This window comes from Hemibagrus wyckioides, linkage group LG12 (assembly GCF_019097595.1).
Source record: "Hemibagrus wyckioides isolate EC202008001 linkage group LG12, SWU_Hwy_1.0, whole genome shotgun sequence".
In the NCBI taxonomy this organism is placed as follows: domain Eukaryota; kingdom Metazoa; phylum Chordata; class Actinopteri; order Siluriformes; family Bagridae; genus Hemibagrus; species Hemibagrus wyckioides.
Genome location: NC_080721.1, coordinates 5,433,154 through 5,451,742, shown reverse-complemented (window position 1 = coordinate 5,451,742; position 18,589 = coordinate 5,433,154). Strand labels below are relative to the sequence as shown.

The following is an 18,589-nucleotide window of genomic DNA, read 5'->3' as shown; positions in this document are numbered from 1 at the left end:
TGGGCCTGTACTTACAGAAGATTGTGCCTATTTTCAGAGGAACCCTAAGAAAGGTGAATTCTTGTGTGCTGGTCCTGAAAATCCAGAGTTCATAGTTCAATTCAATTCAATTTTATTTGTATAGCGCTTTTAACAATGGATATTGTCTCAAAGCAGCTTTACAGAACATAAGAAACAAAAAACAGTGCGAAAAGTCCTAGATGTTAGACAAAATCATCCCTAGTGAGCAAGCCTGTGGCGACTGTGGCAAGGAAAAACTCCCTTAGATGGTAAGAGGAAGAAACCTTGAGAGGAAGCAGAGGAACCTGATGCTATACAAGTCCTGGCTTGCAGGCTCCACTCTAATTCATCCCAAAAGTGTTCTATCGAGTTAAAGTCAGGACTCTGTGCAGGCCAGTCAAGTTCCTCCAAACCAATTTAAGATTTTCTTTCACTGGAACTAAGGGGCCAAGCCCAACCCCTGAACAATAACACCTGAATTCAATGATTTGGAGGGGTGTCCCAAAACCTTTAGCAATGTAGTTCATGTAGAGCATATGTCATAAATAATAAATACAAAAGTATATATATTTTACTGTCATTGGTTCCTTGATTTTTCGGATATTCTGTAGATGGAAAGCAAATTACTAATAAATAAAAATAAAATAAAATATATAAATATATCATTAAACTGGTATTATGTGCTTCCACTGTTAGCATGTTCTCTGGCCCCCTCGTTGGCATGACACTGGGAACTTGAGGTGTTCTATCGTGGCATACTATACAAGAAGTGTTGGTGATTTCACGTGCAGTGTAATTCAGCCATTGGTAAAACAAGTTATCTGTCCATTGTTCTTGGTCCATACTGTTCACGAGATTCATCAGTCTCCTAGTATTCAGTCTCTCTTTGTCTGTTGCAGCTTCAAGCATCCATGGAGTGTCTCTGTACCGTCTAACTAATGATACTGATGGGGCCGTGGCGTGGCCCATGTTCGCACTTTCACTGGTTCTAGTTGTACCTGTAAATGTCCACAACTCTATACCTGTCACTGCCAGTATTGTGACTACCAGCAGCTCATAGTTCATATTCGCAGGTTGTTTATGGGTTCTTTCTTTCTCACAGTTCATCTGATCATTTCTGTTCTCTCTCTCCATTCTCTCATTGCTCTCGTCGTGTTCACGCTCTTGTTCTGTAGGCTGGTCCTGCATTTTACACATCTTGTGGTAGAGGTGAATCCTCTGGGTCCTCTTCTCCTGGTTCGTACTCTTCCAGTAGTGGAGGACTTTCCCACGGATGATGGTCTGTCTGCCTTGGGTTGGGAGCCTGTTGTTCTGGAGATCGTGATGTAGGAAATGATGGATCCCACCTCTGTGCTTTGAACTCCCTAATCAATGGGTCCCACTCCTGTTCTTGGAGTTTCTCATGCCTTTCTGCTGCCCCTGGGTCTGGTGCTCTGCAACAGTGATTCAGATGAAACCAGGCGTTTTTTTTTTCCCTCGACCTCCAGTGCTGTAGGTGTCGCCAGGATGACCTTTAATGATCCGACCTTTCTGGGCTCGTTCCACTTTCGCTTGAAGACCTTGACATACACCCACTTTACTGGTTGCACGGTTCTCAGCTCTTCGTCGATTTCACTCGTTCTTCCTTCAGTGGCACCTTTCACCTGTTGGAATATAGCTTGATGTATTTCAGTTAGATGCTTTACATAATTACCAAGTTCATTTTCAAGCTGCTCAAGCGGAGGACCTTTGTAAGGTCCTCGTAAGAATGTTACAGGCATTGGTCATCCAGTAAGCATTTCATCCGGGGTTAGATGCGTCATTTGGTTAGTTTGCATTCTCATACTCATCAATGCTAATGGCAAAGCTTGTACCCAATTCATCTTTCCAGCCTCACAAATCTTAGCCAGTTTAGCCTTCAATGTTCCATCAGCCCTTTCCACCATGCCCTGTGACTGAGGATGATAGACACAACCCAATCTGTGCTTTATCCTTAAATACTAGAACACTCTTTGAATCACGTTGTTCACAAAATGAATACCACTATCTGAGCTAATTTTGTCAGGGATCCCAACCCTTGAAATAACCTCTCTGCACAGAAACTTAGCCACTGAATCTGTGTCTGCCTTACTGTAGCTGTTGGGTGCACCTCAACCCATCTGCTAAATCTGTCTTCTACCACCAAGACATACCTTTTCTTCTCTTTCACCATGCCATGTCCATGAAATCAATAATTAGATGTCTGAATGGTCCGTCTGGTTCCGGTATGTGACCTACAGGAGCTGTGAAGCTCTTCCTGTTATTATATTCAGCACATACATCACAGTTTGCTAACCTGTGGTCAACTGTCTGATCCAAATAAGGTGACCACCATGATTATTGAACTCTTTTGATTACCTCCTCCCTCGCGCAATGGCTCAAGCCATGTGCATCATTAATCAAAGAAGTGAGAAGTGAGAGGGGAGCCAAAAAATGTCCTTGGGGACCACGCCACATGCCAGTGCATGCATTTTTAACCGCCCCCCCTTCTTAACCACTTAGAGATCTTGTAAACCGAGACCGAATTTTGCGCCGCCACTAACAAGGTCAAATCCGCTTCTGGGGTGGTGTCATCCTCAGAGTCCATGACTAGCAAAATGATGGTGTGGCCTAAAGCTGCTAACTTGGCTGCCTCATCCACTGCAGTGTTACCACTAGTTACGAACGAGTCGTCTGTTTTGTGTGCCGGACATTTGACTATGACAAGTTTAGCTGGTAGTGTAATAGCACGTAATAACTCAGTGATAGCCATATCATGTGTGACAGATGTGCCGTCTGCCCTTAAAAGCCGCCTCTGTGCCCATATGGGGCCAAAGTAATGACACACCCCTTAAGCATACCGTGAATCTGTAAAAATTATGCAAGACTTTCCTGCAGCTAGTGTACATGCCGCAGTACGAGCCCTCAGTTCAGCCAATTGTGCGGAACACGGTTGAGCAACAGCTGTAGACTGAATAGTGACAAAATTAGCCAAATCATTACTGTGAGCTACATTAGAATTACCTGCCAAATTACCGTCTGGACCCCTAAAACAGGAGCCGTCTACAAAAAAGGTTAACTCAGAATGAGGTAGTGGCTGGTTTTCTGAATCCTGTCACGCTTTCATGTAAGTGTGTGATGTTAATTGACAGTCGTGTAGTTCACCTTCCAGTGGGGTCTGACATCTCTGAATGCTTAATTCTGGAGAAGATTACATCATAACCAGTTTTCTGTGTATGAGTGATTACAAATGTTGGACTGGTCAATAATGCATACAATGTGTGAGTTGACATATTGACATATTGTAATAGCTTTCTGGTAAGCAAATGCAGCTGCTGCTAGCCCACGATAACAAGGTGGCATGCCTAATGACGGGCTAAAGTATGCAACTGGCTGTTTACATGGACCCTGCTGTTGAGTTAGAACAGCATTAGCAAATCCCCGTTTCTCTGACACATACAAATAACACATGGACGGAGACACCTTTAGAGCAAAATCTACTATCCATTGTCGGCTGTAGCCTATCATTCCTAGAAATGACAACATTTGGCCAACGATTTGCAGTTTGGGAGCTTTCCGAACAACTTAAACATAAGTAGACAGCTTATGGCTGGTGCCATGCAAAACTCTTCCCAGATATTTAACCTGGTGCAGTAGAGAATTGCAATTTTTCCTTAAGCACTTTTTGCCTATTTTCAACCAATAATTTTAGGACCTTTAATGAATCTGCTTGACATTATTCTTCGGTTGGACTACAAATTAAGATGTCATCAACAGAAGTCAAGAGGAGAGTATCAATATCCAAAGAAGCTAGATCCCTAGCCACTATTCGATTTAAGACTGATGTAGGTGTACTGTTGCCCATTATAAGAAAATGCAAACAGATGTTGTGAATCTGGATGTAACGGAATACTAAAAAATGCTGAACATAAATCAGTGACTGTGTACCATTTGGTGTCACCTGGAATATTGGAAAGCAATGTATGTGGGTCTGGAACTACTGGTGCCTCTGCTTCAACAATATGGATTATGATGCGCAAATCATGTACAAGATGCTGCTTGTCTGAATTAGGTTTTCTGAAAGGAAATATTGGAGTGTTACATTAATTTTGTGTTAGGATCAATACTCCAGCTTCTAATAAACCTTCAATTCTGGGCCTTATACCGGCTTGGGCCTGCAGTGTTAATGGATATAAGATGGCAGTGTTGAGATACACGGTGAACTTTTTTCATGTTTAATAAATTACAGCAAGACACACTGTGCCCTAAACCACACTGAAAAGGTACAGTGGCTCCGTAGTAAAAACATGGACATTAAATACTGATCACCTAACTTATCTAACTTAACTAACCTTTTTTTTCCCTGCCAAAACTTTTTCTTTGTGTCTACTCTGGCTGGTTCAACTTATTTCTAATTCAGCAAAGAAATAATACTGACTTCAGCTTTCGGAACAACATTCTCTTCTAATGAATCCATGAGACACTGTGTTCTGTCTCTCCATCTATTCTGGTATTCATGAATGAATTTCACCACATTCTCATCCTCTCTCAGGGTCATGTGTTCAAGCTGCAGTGCATTGTGAGATTTCATATCAAAGATGCTTTACAAAATGGCTCCCAGTAGAGTAAGTGCACTAGATAGTGAGTGGGGTGTGGTCCCCCCCTCGGCTAGTCCTCTCTCTATCTATCTCTTTTTCCTTATTATGCAAACCATTCCAAAATTGGGGTCCGAAAACTAGGCAGTATCTCGTGTGACCACCATTTGACTCACGCAGTGCAACACATCTCCTTCGCATAGAGTTGATTAGGTTGTTGATTGTGGCCTGTGGAATGTTGGTCCACTCCTCTTCAATGGCTGTGCGAAGTTGCTGGATATTGGCAGGAACTGGAACACACTGTCGTATACGCTGATCCAGAGCATCCCAAACATGCTCAATGGGTGACATGTCCGGTGAGTATGCTGGCCATGTAAGAACTGCAATGTTAATTGCATTACTGTTACTTGTGCACACCCATGCGGAATCATGTGTCAAGTATAAACCAGGCTGACATGGATAAATACAGATGTGGATTATTTACCTACAACAACTCATCCCTGCCTCATAGACTGGTAAGTCAGTGCAAGGAGAATTTCTTTGTTTTTTGGTCATACATATGCATACACTATATTGCCAAAAGTTTTGGGACACCCCGCTAAATTATTGAATTCAGGTGTTGTTTTTCAGGGGTTGGGCTCGGCCCCTTAGTTCCAGTGAAAGGAACTCTTAATGCTTCAGCTTCATACCAAGACATTTTGGACAATTTCATGCTCCCAACATTGTATGAACAGTTTGGGGATGACCCCTTCCTGTTCCAACATGACTGCACACCAGTGCACAAAGCAAGGTCCATAAAGACATGGATGAGCGAGTTTGGTGTGGAGGAACTTCACAGAGTCCTGACCTCAACCTGATAGAACACTTTTGGGATGAATTAGAGCGGAGACTGCAAGCCAGGTCAAAACTGGGACATCTGTCTTTACATGCACATGAATGTAATATGCAGTTGGCCCGTTCTTTATAGCTATAACAGCTTCAACTCTTCTGGGAAGGCTTTCCACAAGGTTTAGGAGTGTGTTCATGGGAATTTTTGACCATTCCTTTAGAAGTGCATTTGTGAGGTCAGGCATTGATGCTGAATGAGAAGGTCTGGCTCACAGTCTCCGCTCTAATTCATCCCCAAGGTGATCTATCAGGTTGAGGTCAGGACTCTGTGAAGTTCCTCCACACCAAACTGTACAGTCGTGTTGGAACAGGAAGGGGTCATCCCCAAACTGTTCTCACAAATTTGGGAGCATGAAATTGTCCAAAATGTCTTGGTATGAAGCTGAAGCATTAAGAGTTCCTTTCTCTGGAACTAAGGGGCCGAGCCCAACCCCCGAAAAACAACACCTGAATTCAATGATTTGGAGGGGTGTCCCAAAACTTTTGGTAATATGGAAAATTCATAATATCCATTGGAGAGAACTTTGGAAAACTCCTGATGTGTGGTATCTGAGTAGGAAAAAAAAGTTGATGCTCTTGAACGTGCCTTGAATTTGAACTATTTCCCAGATCTGCGCTGAAGGCTTTCTCTCTCTTTCTTGGTGGCAAATCATTCAGAAGTGAGGGACTGAACCCGGGGACGAATTATTAGACAACAGGACCCTTTGCCATGGACACACAAAATGCCTCCATGCTGAATGGCAATAAATAACAAAGGCCCCCAAAAAGTGATAAACACTCACTTTAAAGCTATTTCTTTCTTGTGTACAGGAATACTTTGGGATCTTTGGTAGTGCAGGAGGCTCGAGCTTTAGGTTGGACCCACATGCAGAGTCACCATTTTCTCTTCTTGTACTATAAGCACATGTGCGCGTGCTTAGTTAAATCTCCCCGGTGTGTTTTTGCAGAGAGAGGGCGATGTTTCTCACATGCATTAGAGGCAGTCAGGGGATTCACGCCTCCTTGTGTCAGATTGTGTGTATTTTTAATTTTTTTTTCGTGAAGCGTGCGCGTGCTGGCGGAAAAGGGGGAAGCTCGCCCTGGGCAACACGCTCGCGCGGACGGGAAGCGCTGTGTGCGTGCGTGCGCGTGTATAATGGCTGCCAGAAACAGCCAAAAAAGGAAACACGTGAATTTGGGATAAAAACTTGACAAAGGTAATTATACGTCTCCTTTATGTGTGTTGAATTGCGGCAGGCCGCAGGACTCTTTGTCTCGGTGTGCAGGTGTCTGCCGTGTGGTAGCTCGTGTCATGTGGGCAGGACATTTAGATAGTTGTCAACATTAGTTAGCATTAGGTTTAGCCTGTTGTCATGATGGAGCTTGCTGAGCAACAATAACATTTAGGTTGTGGGACAGCATGTAAAAGAAACGAACAAACATTCTGGATAATAACCTTGATTTGCCTGCAGTGTTTATCCGATGGCTAAAGGCTAATTATTATTAGCTAATTAGCCAGCCAGCCAGCCAGCTAGCTGGGTGTAAGCTAATGAGCAGCAGGTTAGCCACATTTCCTTATAAAGTGTATTTCATAACATCGGTGTCTGATACAACAAGACATCATTATGACACAATTCTGGGCTGTTTTTGTTAAATAAAATGCCACAGAGCACATTGTTTGGCTTGGCCCAGCCTTAACACAACGTCCAGTGCTCCATAAGGGTGTAAAAACCTGTACATGTTATCAGTAGAGCACAGATCTAGGGAGCAGGAATGGATGTAGGATTCAGTTTTAGTTTCCCAAAGCTTTGTGTCGTCCAACTCCGAGCCTGTGATTTGTTTAAGCTGTCTGTACACACTGCAGCTCATTTTGCTGTAAGACACATGCATGTGGCTGGGGACAGGAAAACAAAAGTAACACGTTTTACCAAACAAGCTCAGGTTGTTTCACTGCTTCGAGTACATGTCATGCCTGGGGTAGCTCCATGTGTTTATACTAGCATAATTCAATGCGAATGCCTTGGGCATGAACAAGTGTTTACCAACACTCTTCAGGGGAAAGTAACTTGAGCGCAAGAAGGCACCGGTGACGTCACAACCACTCATTTGAATATTCATCGCGTCACCATGCTCATTTGCATATCAGTGAAGAAGCCAACGTTGAATAGACCCTTCTTTTCTGTTAGTAAACAATGTGACGTCTTTTTTTTGTTTCCCTGTTAGTAGTGTTCAAGTTTTGTTAGTTTGTTTCCGACTGTGTTAGGTCACTCATTGTCCAGGATATTTGAAAAAGTTCACTAACGGACGGAACCAGATTGGCCGACCCGTTCACGCTCACTCGGTGGATGGACGATGGTGACAGGATGACCCCCGGTTGAGTGACCTGACATCTACACCTATCTGGCAGCTGGAGAGAGAGAGAGAGAGAGTCTCCGGTCGTTAGCTAAATTGCGCGCTGCAAAGTTAGCGTGACATGAGAAATCATTTAACTTGTTCCCGAGTTTCATGCGTAAGAATTATTTAGACACGTAACCAAACCGTAAACCATACCAACACTTGGTATGGAAGTGTACCAACACTTGGTAAGGAACACTTGGAAGTGTGCGCTCCAAACACGAGCTTTTTTGATTATTGTTTTGGTTCAGTCCGCTCGTTTTATTGCGCTTAACCACAGCTGTCCTGGGGTTTTGTCTGGCAGTGGCAGCAGGTATGTGATAAAACTTCAAACTGGATGCTGGCACTCAACAACACAACAAGACGACATTTGCATTTTTTGTGTAGTCGAGTCTGTACTGGTTTGTATTGACCGCCTTCAGTTTTCCCTTTTGCTTTGCATGGGATAAAATACTTAAATATGTGTTGTTACAGGAAAATAACCCGGAAAACAATCCAAGTTGACCATTTTCCAAGAACAGAATGTTCAGAAGTGAATTTGAATATGTCAATGAGCTGAGCTATTAAAAAATAATTAAATTATTTTTTAAATTTTATTTTTCAATTAAATAATAATCTAGTTACTTTTAATGTTGTGGAACATTTGCAGAACAAGTTACTCATATCATCACTCATGTTAAAGCAGCTGTTAGCATTCGTTACCTACTCATTACCCATAACAACAAAATCTAGCTTGTGATGTTACTGAGAGACTGGAAAGTGCCCAGTCTATCCTGAAAACACCCTGATGCCGGAGACTCCTTTGTCCCAGTCGTCCCCAAGCTCCACCCCTTCCTCTCTGTGCAAGTGTGTTTACAGCAGGGTTGCCACGGTAACCTGTTTCTCATGCTCACTTTTTGTCCCCTAAACATTGCAGAATACAAAATGTATTATTTATTATATTTATTTTACTTGCTTATACCTATTATATATTTATTTTAAGATGCTCCGGCGTAAAAAAACCCAACAACAATTGAATAAATATTGCACAAATATTTATTTATTTATTTATTTATTTACGCATTCCTTTAGTTCAGTGACGCTGCATGCTGGCTCAAGTAAGCCTTTTTCTCTGTTTTGGGCTTTTGCCCTGAGAGTTTGGTTTGTTTGGTCAAAGCTGTTTTTGAGCATGGGAGCGGTCCAGAGAACTGAACCCCGGTTCACTTGAAAGCCGTCGTCTAGGGCTTACTTCCACCGAATTGCATGGCACAGACTGCATGGTGTGTGGAATCCATTCACCCTGAGCGCTGTGTGCTGATGCCATTCCTATGTTAACATCCTGCTTTATGTTTTGTGATGGTGATATTATGCAAGACTCCTCGCTCGTACCTTGAGCAATTGCATTAAATGAACCTGGCACTATTAGTTTGTTTTAAAATATGAATATACTTCTCATTGTCAAGTTTTTGCATGCTAAGCGTAATTTGTGGATTGCTTTGAATAAAGTGCAGAGCCAACAGAGCAGAAAGTACAGAGGTGTGTTTCCTAACTACCTTGAGGTGAGGTAGAGAGAGTTAAAGAGCAGCTCCAGTGAAATTTGATGAGAATGTAACAGAAACATGAAGCTCTGTGATTAAGTGGGGGGGGGGATGTGATCTCAGTGGCATGGTTCTTGGTGGCTAAATATTTCAGACTTAAATCTCCTGAGATTTACACACAATAGTCTAGAGCTCATAGGGAATGGTGCGAAAAACATCCAGTGAGCAGCGGATCTGTGGGTGGAAACGCCTTATCAATGGGACAGGTCAGAGGAGAATGACCAGACAAAATGTCTACAGTAATCAGCTACTCTTTACACTCGTGGTGAGCAGAAAAGCATCACGAGTCAGATGAGCTGCAACAACAGAAGACCTCATCAGGTTCCACAGGAATCTAGGCTCGGCAAAACGGTTGTAACCAGGTGTTTTGAACTGCCGTAGACTTCCTGTCAGCCATTCTGGGTATTCTTCTCTGACCTCTCATGTCAACAAAGCGTTTCCGCCCGCCGCTCTCTGGATGTTTTTGTTTTTGCGTGATGCAGATGGTGTTTGAAAACAGGGACGAAAGAAATAAAGCAGCTGGATCAGAGAACAGTTGTATGGTAAAATTTAATATCACGTTGTTCATGCAGCATATCTTTGTCGAGACAAATACATTTTTAGGTGGATTGTGTGTTTTAGATGTTTATTGTGCTCTGTCGAACCCGCAGAAGAGGATGGTGAGCAGCCAAGCCAAGTACGAGCTGATTCAAGAGGTGGGCCGAGGCAGCTACGGTGTGGTGTACGAGGCTGTGGTGCAGCGGACAGGAGTGCGTGTCGCCGTGAAGAAAATCCGCTGCCACTCGCCTGAGAACGTGGAGCTAGCTCTTCGTGAGTTCTGGGCCCTCAGCAGCATCCAAAGCCAGCATCCTAACGTGATCCACCTGAAGGAATGCGTGCTCCAGAGAGGAGGACTGGCTCAGCGGATGAACCACGGCTCTGGCTCCTATTCGTACCTGGAGGTACGTGCATAACTGATGATGATGATCATTTCTTACATTTATATAGTAGTCTGCTTTACACTGAAGGGTGCTAGGCTACACGAGTCCCTTTTCAAACCAAGAGTCATAAGGCAACATTGATAGTGTGACCGCTAATGCGTCGTGATGTGTCCCAGATACCAGTCAAGGGACTTGGCTGATGGACTTTATCATGCAGTAGATAACTGGAAACCCTGTTGGTCCACTGAGACACTTTCAGGGCTGGTGTAAAGGTCAGGTGTCAGTGGCTGACACTTGTTATCAGAACACTGGAGACAGACGTTAATAGCAGGTCTGAACATGGCGTTCTTTTCATGGTGAGACACAGCAATAACTGAAGACACAGAGAATTGCAGTGCACACTGACACTTAACTACTGTGTAGTCTTAATGATTTGCAGCACTTCTGGGACTGTTAGATTTTTTAACAAAACGTAGGGCAGGTTGGGAAAAATATTGTAGCAATGCCGATGAATGTATTCAAAACCTCAGTGCTGGACACTCGAGTTCACCCATAACACACCATGTCTTCATGGAGCTCTGTGCTTTGTGCCCAGGTTCATTGTCATGCTGGAACAGTGTTTGTGCCTCAGTTCTAGTGAAGGGAAATCCTAAAGCTACAGCATACAGCGATATAATTGTGTGCTTCTATGCGTGTGATGGTCAGGTGCCTGTGTACCTTCGGCTATGTAATGTATTCCTCTAGGACTATAATTTCTTTCCCCCGTTTTTCTAATCTGCACGATACTAATCATCCGGACGTCATTGTGAAACAGAGGACTGGTGCAACAAGACCTCACACTCTGCACCAGAGCAACACATCCTGTATGCTAGTGCTGTGAGGACATGCAGAAGAAAGTGTGGACTAACATCACATCACTTCACTTCACATCTTGAGCACAGCTGCTGTTGGTTGAGAAGAAGGCCATTTTGTGCTGTTGTGCTACCAAACACAGGAATCTGGAGGCACTTTAGTGAGAAAAACATTGGCTAACACTTCCGCACTTTTTTTTTTAAACACACGTTAAGAGAGAGAAAAATGTGGCCAAAATGTGTGTGTGTGTTTTATTTATTTATTTTTGCTCCAGATCATGCAGATAAGTAACTCTCATGGTGCTTGTTGCTAATTATTCCAGATATGCGACATTCAAGGAGAATGAACGAACACACACACACACGCTGTAGCAAAGGCCCAAAAGTCCTAGTGAAGCCTAAAGCCATTTGCTCAGCCTGTTCCATCATTTTCTATATCATGCTGATTAAGCTGTGTAAAAAGATGACACTTAATGCTAGCATGCTGGAATGTTTATTGTCTGCAAAAAAGAAACCATTTTGCATTTCTCCGATCACTTTGGTAGCTGGCTGGTGGATACAGGAACTTTCTATGTGGCAGGATGTGGTGAGATGTACCATCACGCAGCAGACACCAGCGGTTCTGCACTTGTTTTGGTTCTGATTCATAAACAGCACTGATCTGCACCCTGATTGGGGTAAAATGTACCCTTTTTTACGCAAACAATGGAACAATGTACCTTATTAATGCGTCATCAGAAGAAGCGTGCGCTGCTGCATGTTCGAGTGTGCACGCACACCAGCCTGAGAGCTTTTGGTAGCCTTGTTAAAGTGAAGCATGCACACTTAGTAAAGCATGCATTAGAGCTCTAACAATGGTCCCGATGCACCGAGTCTCTCGTCTGTTCTTTACTGATAAACGTTGTTCTGAAAGTACCCGGGAGGCTGCCGGTGCACGATTATAGTCTCTCAGTGACGCCCAAACTATTGTCCAACTCCTCGTTAAGCCGTACAAAGCTCACGCTGGCTGCTTTCCCAGAACCTCGTAATATTTATGCTTTTATTCTTTTTATCGTTTTGATTCGCTTTTTATTTTATCCTCTTTTGTCTTTCCCAAGCCTGTCCACATCTAGCAAACGTTAACAAGACAGACTTGCGTCTAATGTTTTTGTGGATTGGATTCTGTTATCGCTATTGATCAGCACACTTTATGGTCCATTTGCACACAAGTTGCTTCTTAAATAGTGGAATATGTCAGGCCGTAGACACGGCAAGTGAGCTTTAATGTGTGTTTATATAGCTCAGGGGTTTCAAACTGAAAAGCTGGATAAGTGACATCAGGATTAGTTTGATGGACCAGAAATAAAAGATATTAATTAAACAAAGGAACAATTCAGTCAGTTAACAACAATGATGCTCTGAAATGAGAGAAGGATGGTTATCGGAAAAAGAAATTATTCACCTGGATTTTTTTTAAAGACTGAAGCATCTTATTTTCTATAGATAAAGTGTACTTTACGATTAGCAAGCAGATGTAACGCTGCCCAATTTTCCCTTCTCAGCTGGTAGAAACGTCCCTGAAAGGCGAGCTGGCGTTTGACGGACGCTGTACCCGCTACCTGTGGTTTGTGATGGATTTCTGTGATGGCGGCGACCTGAACGCGTACCTGCTCTCGCGCAAACCGAGCCGTCGCACCAACACCAGCTTCATGCTGCAGCTGGGCAGCGCGCTGGCATTCCTGCACCGAAATCGCATCATCCACCGGGACCTGAAACCCGACAACATCTTGATATCTCAAGGTCCGGCCGAGCCCACGCTTAAGGTGGCCGACTTTGGCCTGAGCAAGGTAGGAGATCTCAAGGCAAGAGGATACGATGAGAAATTTCGTTACTGTAACGTATGGCTGAATGTTTAAATAGAAACGGATGTACTTAAACATGCATGAGCCTTTTCATAGAAATGTAACAGTTTAGATAGGAGATTTTGCTAGAAATAAAAATGTCATTTTATTTCAGCCTTTCTTAAAGATTATCATGTTATCCTTTATTACCGTTGTATGCAAAGTAAAGGGCACCCTTAATGTTTAAAAACATTTGTGTTATAATTTGAAGGTTTGCTCAGGATCAGGCTTGGACCCGGACGAGCCGGCGAGTGTTGAACGCTGCTTCCTGTCCACAGCGTGTGGCACTGACTTCTACATGGCACCCGAAGCTCGGGAAGGCTGCTACACCGCCAAGGCGGACATCTTTGCGCTGGGCGTGATCATCTGGGCGATGGTGGAGCGCCTCACATTTGTAGAAGCAGGCACACAGCGCGAGCTGCTGGGCAGCTACGTGCGTCACGGTGAGGTCATCGTTCCGCTGGGCGAGGCGCTGCTCGAGAACCCCAACATGGAGCTGCTGATTCCGGCGCGGATGAAGAGCATGAGCGCCGGAATGAAGCGGCTCATCAGGGAGATGTTAGCGGCCGACCCGAGGCAGCGGCCAGACGCCTTCGAGCTCGAGCTCAGGCTGGTCCGTATCGCCTCCAGGGAGCTGGACTGGGACACGTGAGGAGTGTCCAGAGAAAATGTGAATAGAATTTTTTAATTTTTTTTTTTATTCCTTTTTTTTTTCCCTCATTTAACCAAGCAAAATGAACATACAGATAATTGCAGGTGTTAGTACTTGTCCTCTTTTGTTCACAAGCACAAGTGAGCGATGTTTTATGAGGTATACTGGGCTTTTAAATGAATAAGCATTTTATATATGCTGTGCTTGGTGTGCATTGCCTCCAGAGGGACGCCACTGATATGTGTAAGGAGGTGCATAGAAAACCTCTTCCTCTTCATCCATCCATCCATCAAACCAAACAATACACATTTCCTGTCTTTTTTTTTTTCCTCTTTTCTCTTCTCCACATACACCTAAGTAGGCAGTCCTGTAATATTTACTACAGTAAATAAACGATGGCGTAATTGTATGGTAAACATACAATATAGACAATGTACATGGGCGTGAGAAGCACATAGGAACTTTATGCCACACTCTGGAATACAGCTGCTGATCCACACTTTTTTTTTGTGTGTGTGTATTTTTATTTGTCTTTTGTTTCTGGACTACACACAGATGCGACTTTTTGTCCTCAAGCTAATCATACTGGCACCCGCACGGAGCACAGCGGTTTAATTGGCCGTATCGCACACTGCTTTGCAAAACAAACCCGTTGACAGGTTTTCCCCCGGTGCTTCCAGCTTTTTTTTTTGTAGGGAACATTGATTTCGTCCACTCCGACAGCTCTCCACAGTTTTTGGCCTGCCTCGCCTCCTGGTGCTAACGTAACCTCTGATGCAACGCAAATCCAAACACACTCACCTCTATCATGTTCAAACCCTTAAACGTAATCTTCACTGTATTACTTTCTCAGGATTATACAATTTGTATATTTTAAACATTTACTCACTTTTTGTAGTGTATCTCAGCGTGAATCGCAGGAATGCCGTGGATGGAGGTTTGCAGGCAGAAGGTGTCCGACAAATCGTGCCATAGAGGAACAGAAAAGCAGAGTAAGGGCGATAATTTCATTTGCTTCCGGAATAACATTCAGAGATCGTGCCAGCGAGGAACATTTGCAGTGTGAGTAGTTGTTTTTCAGGGTGAATGATGTTCCTAGCTCTTCCATGTATTCATTTTTCTTCATTAATTTTATTCCAGAGCGAGAACCAACTCAATCATCGAAAGATATATGTTTGTTTGTTTTTTTTTTTTGTCCTTTCCTCTTTATAATGTATGACGTACGTTTACGTCAACCTGTTTTATTCAAGGAATAGAAAAGAAAGTGCGTAACAAAGAACGAATGCATTCATCGAGAATGTCGGCTGCTTTGCATCGTACCATTGCCATTACTTGAATTTGCTCACTTGAAAGTCATTCTAAGACAGAAACGCTGCTGTTAGGCCGGATCAAACTGACGTTCATACGCGACAGCACTCATCCCCTATCTATCGGTTCAGCACCTTGAACAGCGCAGCCTCCTCACGTGTCCCGCCTGAATTGAATATTGTATATTTGTAAGCGTCCACCTTGCCTTCAGGGCGACATTCGGTCAACACCAGCACCCACACTTTGAACACTGCGTGGGAATATATTTATATAAAGCCCCGAATGTCGCCGCGAGCAGAACCTCGAACTCTCGCTTTTCACTCGCCGTAATCCCCTCTTGTCAGGCGAACGCTAAGCCTGTTAAATTGCCATCACGGAGAAAAAAAAAAAAAGGGATTGAAAATGCCATTCAAGTCAGCATCTTGTACTGAGACTAAAGAATCCACAGACCTCACCGCAGCAAGCGCCGTCTCCCTGCTGCAAAGTTACGACTTTTTAAGTATTAATATTTAATACTCTTCGAAGCAGACATTCAGGTTACCCTTTTTAGTGGTGTACTTACTTCAAAACCAGCAAACATTCAGTCCCGAGATCACGTAAATTCCCACCCCAAAGTTGTACCAACGGTTTTGGATCACCAGAATACTGTTGAAGCTCTTTGCTACGTTCACAGCACAAGTGACACAAATATGATTCGGTCTTCATGTCAGGAAAAACACACACAGAAAATATATATATTGATTTATACCCAGTTTACTTTAATGTGTGTGCATATAAATAAATATAAATCATTGTCATTGGGATTTAGGGAATCAAGTCAAATAAAACCCTGCCATTAGAGTGAACGTATAGATAGAAGATATATCTATAGTATAGAAATATCTATAGAAGATATTTGACGTGGTGATCAGTGTAAACTCTCAAGATCTCAAAATTGTGGAATTGTGCAGCGAAGCTTATATTGTGAACGTAGCCTAATTTGCCTTTTTTCATCGACCAGAATTATGCCTTATTTTAATATCCTGTTGCCTCTGTAAGCACATTATTTATTCTTATAAGACAACAATGGCCTTGATTTAAAACAGCTAATTCATTCAAAGTATACATACACCCACTTTATTTGCTTTTATGGCCCACCTTTTAATACGATGGCCATTATTTGTGTTTGATCAGTAATTCGTCAGTATTAATTATCTCGGTCATTACAAGTTGGACTACTAGTCCCATAAATGCTTAAGTAGCAGTTGTGAACAGAACTGGTAAATAAGCCACCGTCAACCTCTAAGAGTGTTAACTAGCAGGTAATAGGGCGTGTTTAAAATGTTTTACAACCTGTATTCATGGTGGCCAACCTACAGCAATTTGTTTATTTTTGCTTTTCTTAAGTTCTAATTTGGGGAATTTTTTATTTTTATTTTCATGGATTGGACTGATCTTTGCTGCACATGCTCCAAGGACATATACACTATGTTGCCAAAAGTTTTGGGATGTGCACATGAATGTAATATGGAGTTGTCCCAGCCTTTGCAGCTTCAACTCTTCTGGGAAGGCTTTCCACAAGGTTTAGGAGTGTGTTCATGGGAATTCCTCTAGAAGCTCATTTGTGAGGTTGTTAGACGAGAAGGTCTGGCTCACAGTCTCCGCTCAAATTCATCCCAAAGGTGTTCTATCAGGTTGAGGTCAGGTGAAGTTCCTCCACACCGAACTCGCTCATCCATGTCTTTATGGACTCTTGCTTTGTGCACTGGTGTGCAGTCATGTTGGAACAGGAAGGGGTCATCCCCAAACTGTTCCCACAAAGTTGGGAGCATGGAATTGTCCAAAATGTCTTGGTATGAAGCTGAAGCATTAAGAGTTCCTTTCACTGGAACTAAGGGGCCGAGCCCAACCCGTGAAAAACATCAACGGGTGTCCCAAAACTTTTGGCAATATAGTGTATATCAGCAAGGTGTTACTCAAATCAGATACTTCAGCAGTTTTTAAGCTGGATATAAGCTCCACTTTTCCCAACCGACAGCTAGAAAGATTTTACATCATTCCCTTCGATCTGGATGGGAAGTGATTTCTTTGTTGCCCCTTCATTTACATCTTCAGTTAAGTTCTTTGCACTTGTAGATACTGTAAATGGACGACACACACATACACACACACAAGGTCAGAGAGAAGATCTTGAAGTCCAGTCTATAAACAGTGGTGTTTTTGTTTTCTTTTCTTTCTTTTTTTTTTGTTTGTAATGAATGATGACAGGCAGTACTAAATATGTAAATCTGTCAGATTTAGGCTGTAGGATGTTTTGATTTCTTTTTTTGGTCGTCGTGAAATATGTACAATGATTGGTTACAGCCTCTGGATGTGCGTATGATGTGCTTTAAAACTGTGAGCAGTTTTGAATTCCACTTTTCTTTGGTTCCTACCATTACGGGGAAAAAAAAAAAAAAAAAATCTTGTACAGGGAACACAGGGATCATGTATGAAATACCAATCAGCTACCTCTATAGCGTTTAAAGCAGGGGTGTCAAACTGGTTTAAGGTCACAGGCCGTGTTCTGTTTAGTCGAATGGGCCAGACAAAAAAATAAAAAATAATAAAATAAAATCAGTTTAGTAGTGAAAATGTGTTTGGCGTTTATTTATCACTTAGATAAGAATTTTTAAGGTTCAAATAATCTAAAATGAATAGCGTGAATCAATATGCAAATTTACAAATCCATTTTTTATATATATTTGGTTGCTTGGTTTCTGTCTTGAAAATCGCTCTGTTTTTTAAGTAGACTTTCAATCAATTTATGCTTTAAATTAAATTTAATTAAAATGTCGACTCTTATCGGGCTGGTCCCAGGCTGTGGGCCGTATATGTTTGACACCCCTGATCTAAAGGCTTGTGTCACTACCAAGGTTAAGCCTAATACTGGATTACAAACCATTTGGTGGGCAAATGCATTCATTCATAAAGCTGCCTTTCTCGACCAACTTTAGGTGCTAACAGTGTGAGACACTGGCCCGATATGTCCTCCATATTATGCCAAAAGCACTGGAATATCAGGAAAAGCACCATCAACGCTGTGCACGAGGCGGCTCAAGCTCTCCCAGTCTGTGTTCACGTTTGTACACGAATGTCCTCGACCACGCTAGAGATGAAAGAATGAAAAGGGTGGAAAGTGAAAGCAGGCCACAATGCAAGCACTTTGGTAGTAGTTTCCCTGTTCGGGCAGAGACCTGCCTTCATTAGTGGACCGTTTGATATAAAGTTCATCTATTAAAGAATGATACAGGAATTGTTATTTCTAGTCGATGTACAGGAGAAGAGTCACTGTGTCCTGCTCACACAATCACACCTCTCGTCTAATCGTTTGCTTTGACATCGGCATTAAGAAGTGTATTGATAAACTGGTGTACTTTGTGGCTTGTTTTCTTTTTGTTCGTTTTTTTTTAAACTAACCATTTCCTTTTGTTTGTTGTACAGTATTTTTATGAGATTTGAGATTTACAAGAGGCTGTAAATGTGTAATTTATTGTCGGGCTTTATAAATAAAAACAAATGGACTTGAC

At 42.6% G+C, this 18,589-nt stretch overlaps 1 protein-coding gene across 4 annotated transcripts; it reads left to right on the top strand.

Annotated features, from left to right (window-relative positions):
- The first annotated feature begins 6,529 nt into the window (after positions 1–6,529).
- Positions 6,530–18,588, top strand: pdik1l (PDLIM1 interacting kinase 1 like). 4 transcript variants are annotated; one of them, XR_009206214.1, is made up of 5 exons: positions 6,530–6,676; positions 10,081–10,371; positions 12,743–13,027; positions 13,293–14,795; positions 14,874–18,588. XR_009206214.1 is itself a non-coding variant. In XM_058404601.1 (5 exons), the coding sequence occupies exons 2-4, from the start codon at positions 10,087–10,089 to the stop codon at positions 13,731–13,733; spliced, it is 1,011 nt and encodes a 336-aa protein (XP_058260584.1). In that variant the 5' UTR covers positions 6,530–6,676; positions 10,081–10,086; the 3' UTR covers positions 13,734–13,751; positions 14,632–18,588. The 4 variants fall into 4 exon arrangements, 3 of the variants coding, with proteins under 3 accessions (XP_058260584.1, XP_058260583.1, XP_058260585.1); XM_058404601.1 differs by having other exon boundaries at positions 13,293–13,751; positions 14,632–18,588; XM_058404600.1 differs by having other exon boundaries at positions 13,293–18,588.
- The last annotated feature ends 1 nt before the right edge of the window (position 18,589 follows it).

Coding starts and splice junctions, on each gene's coding strand:
- pdik1l (XM_058404601.1), top strand. CDS start 10,087: ATGGTGAGCAGCCAAGCCAAGTACGAGCTGATTCAAGAGGTGGGCCGA. Junction 10,372..12,742: donor GCTCCTATTCGTACCTGGAG/GTACGTGCATAA, acceptor TTCCCTTCTCAG/CTGGTAGAAACGTCCCTGAA. Junction 13,028..13,292: donor CCGACTTTGGCCTGAGCAAG/GTAGGAGATCTC, acceptor TATAATTTGAAG/GTTTGCTCAGGATCAGGCTT.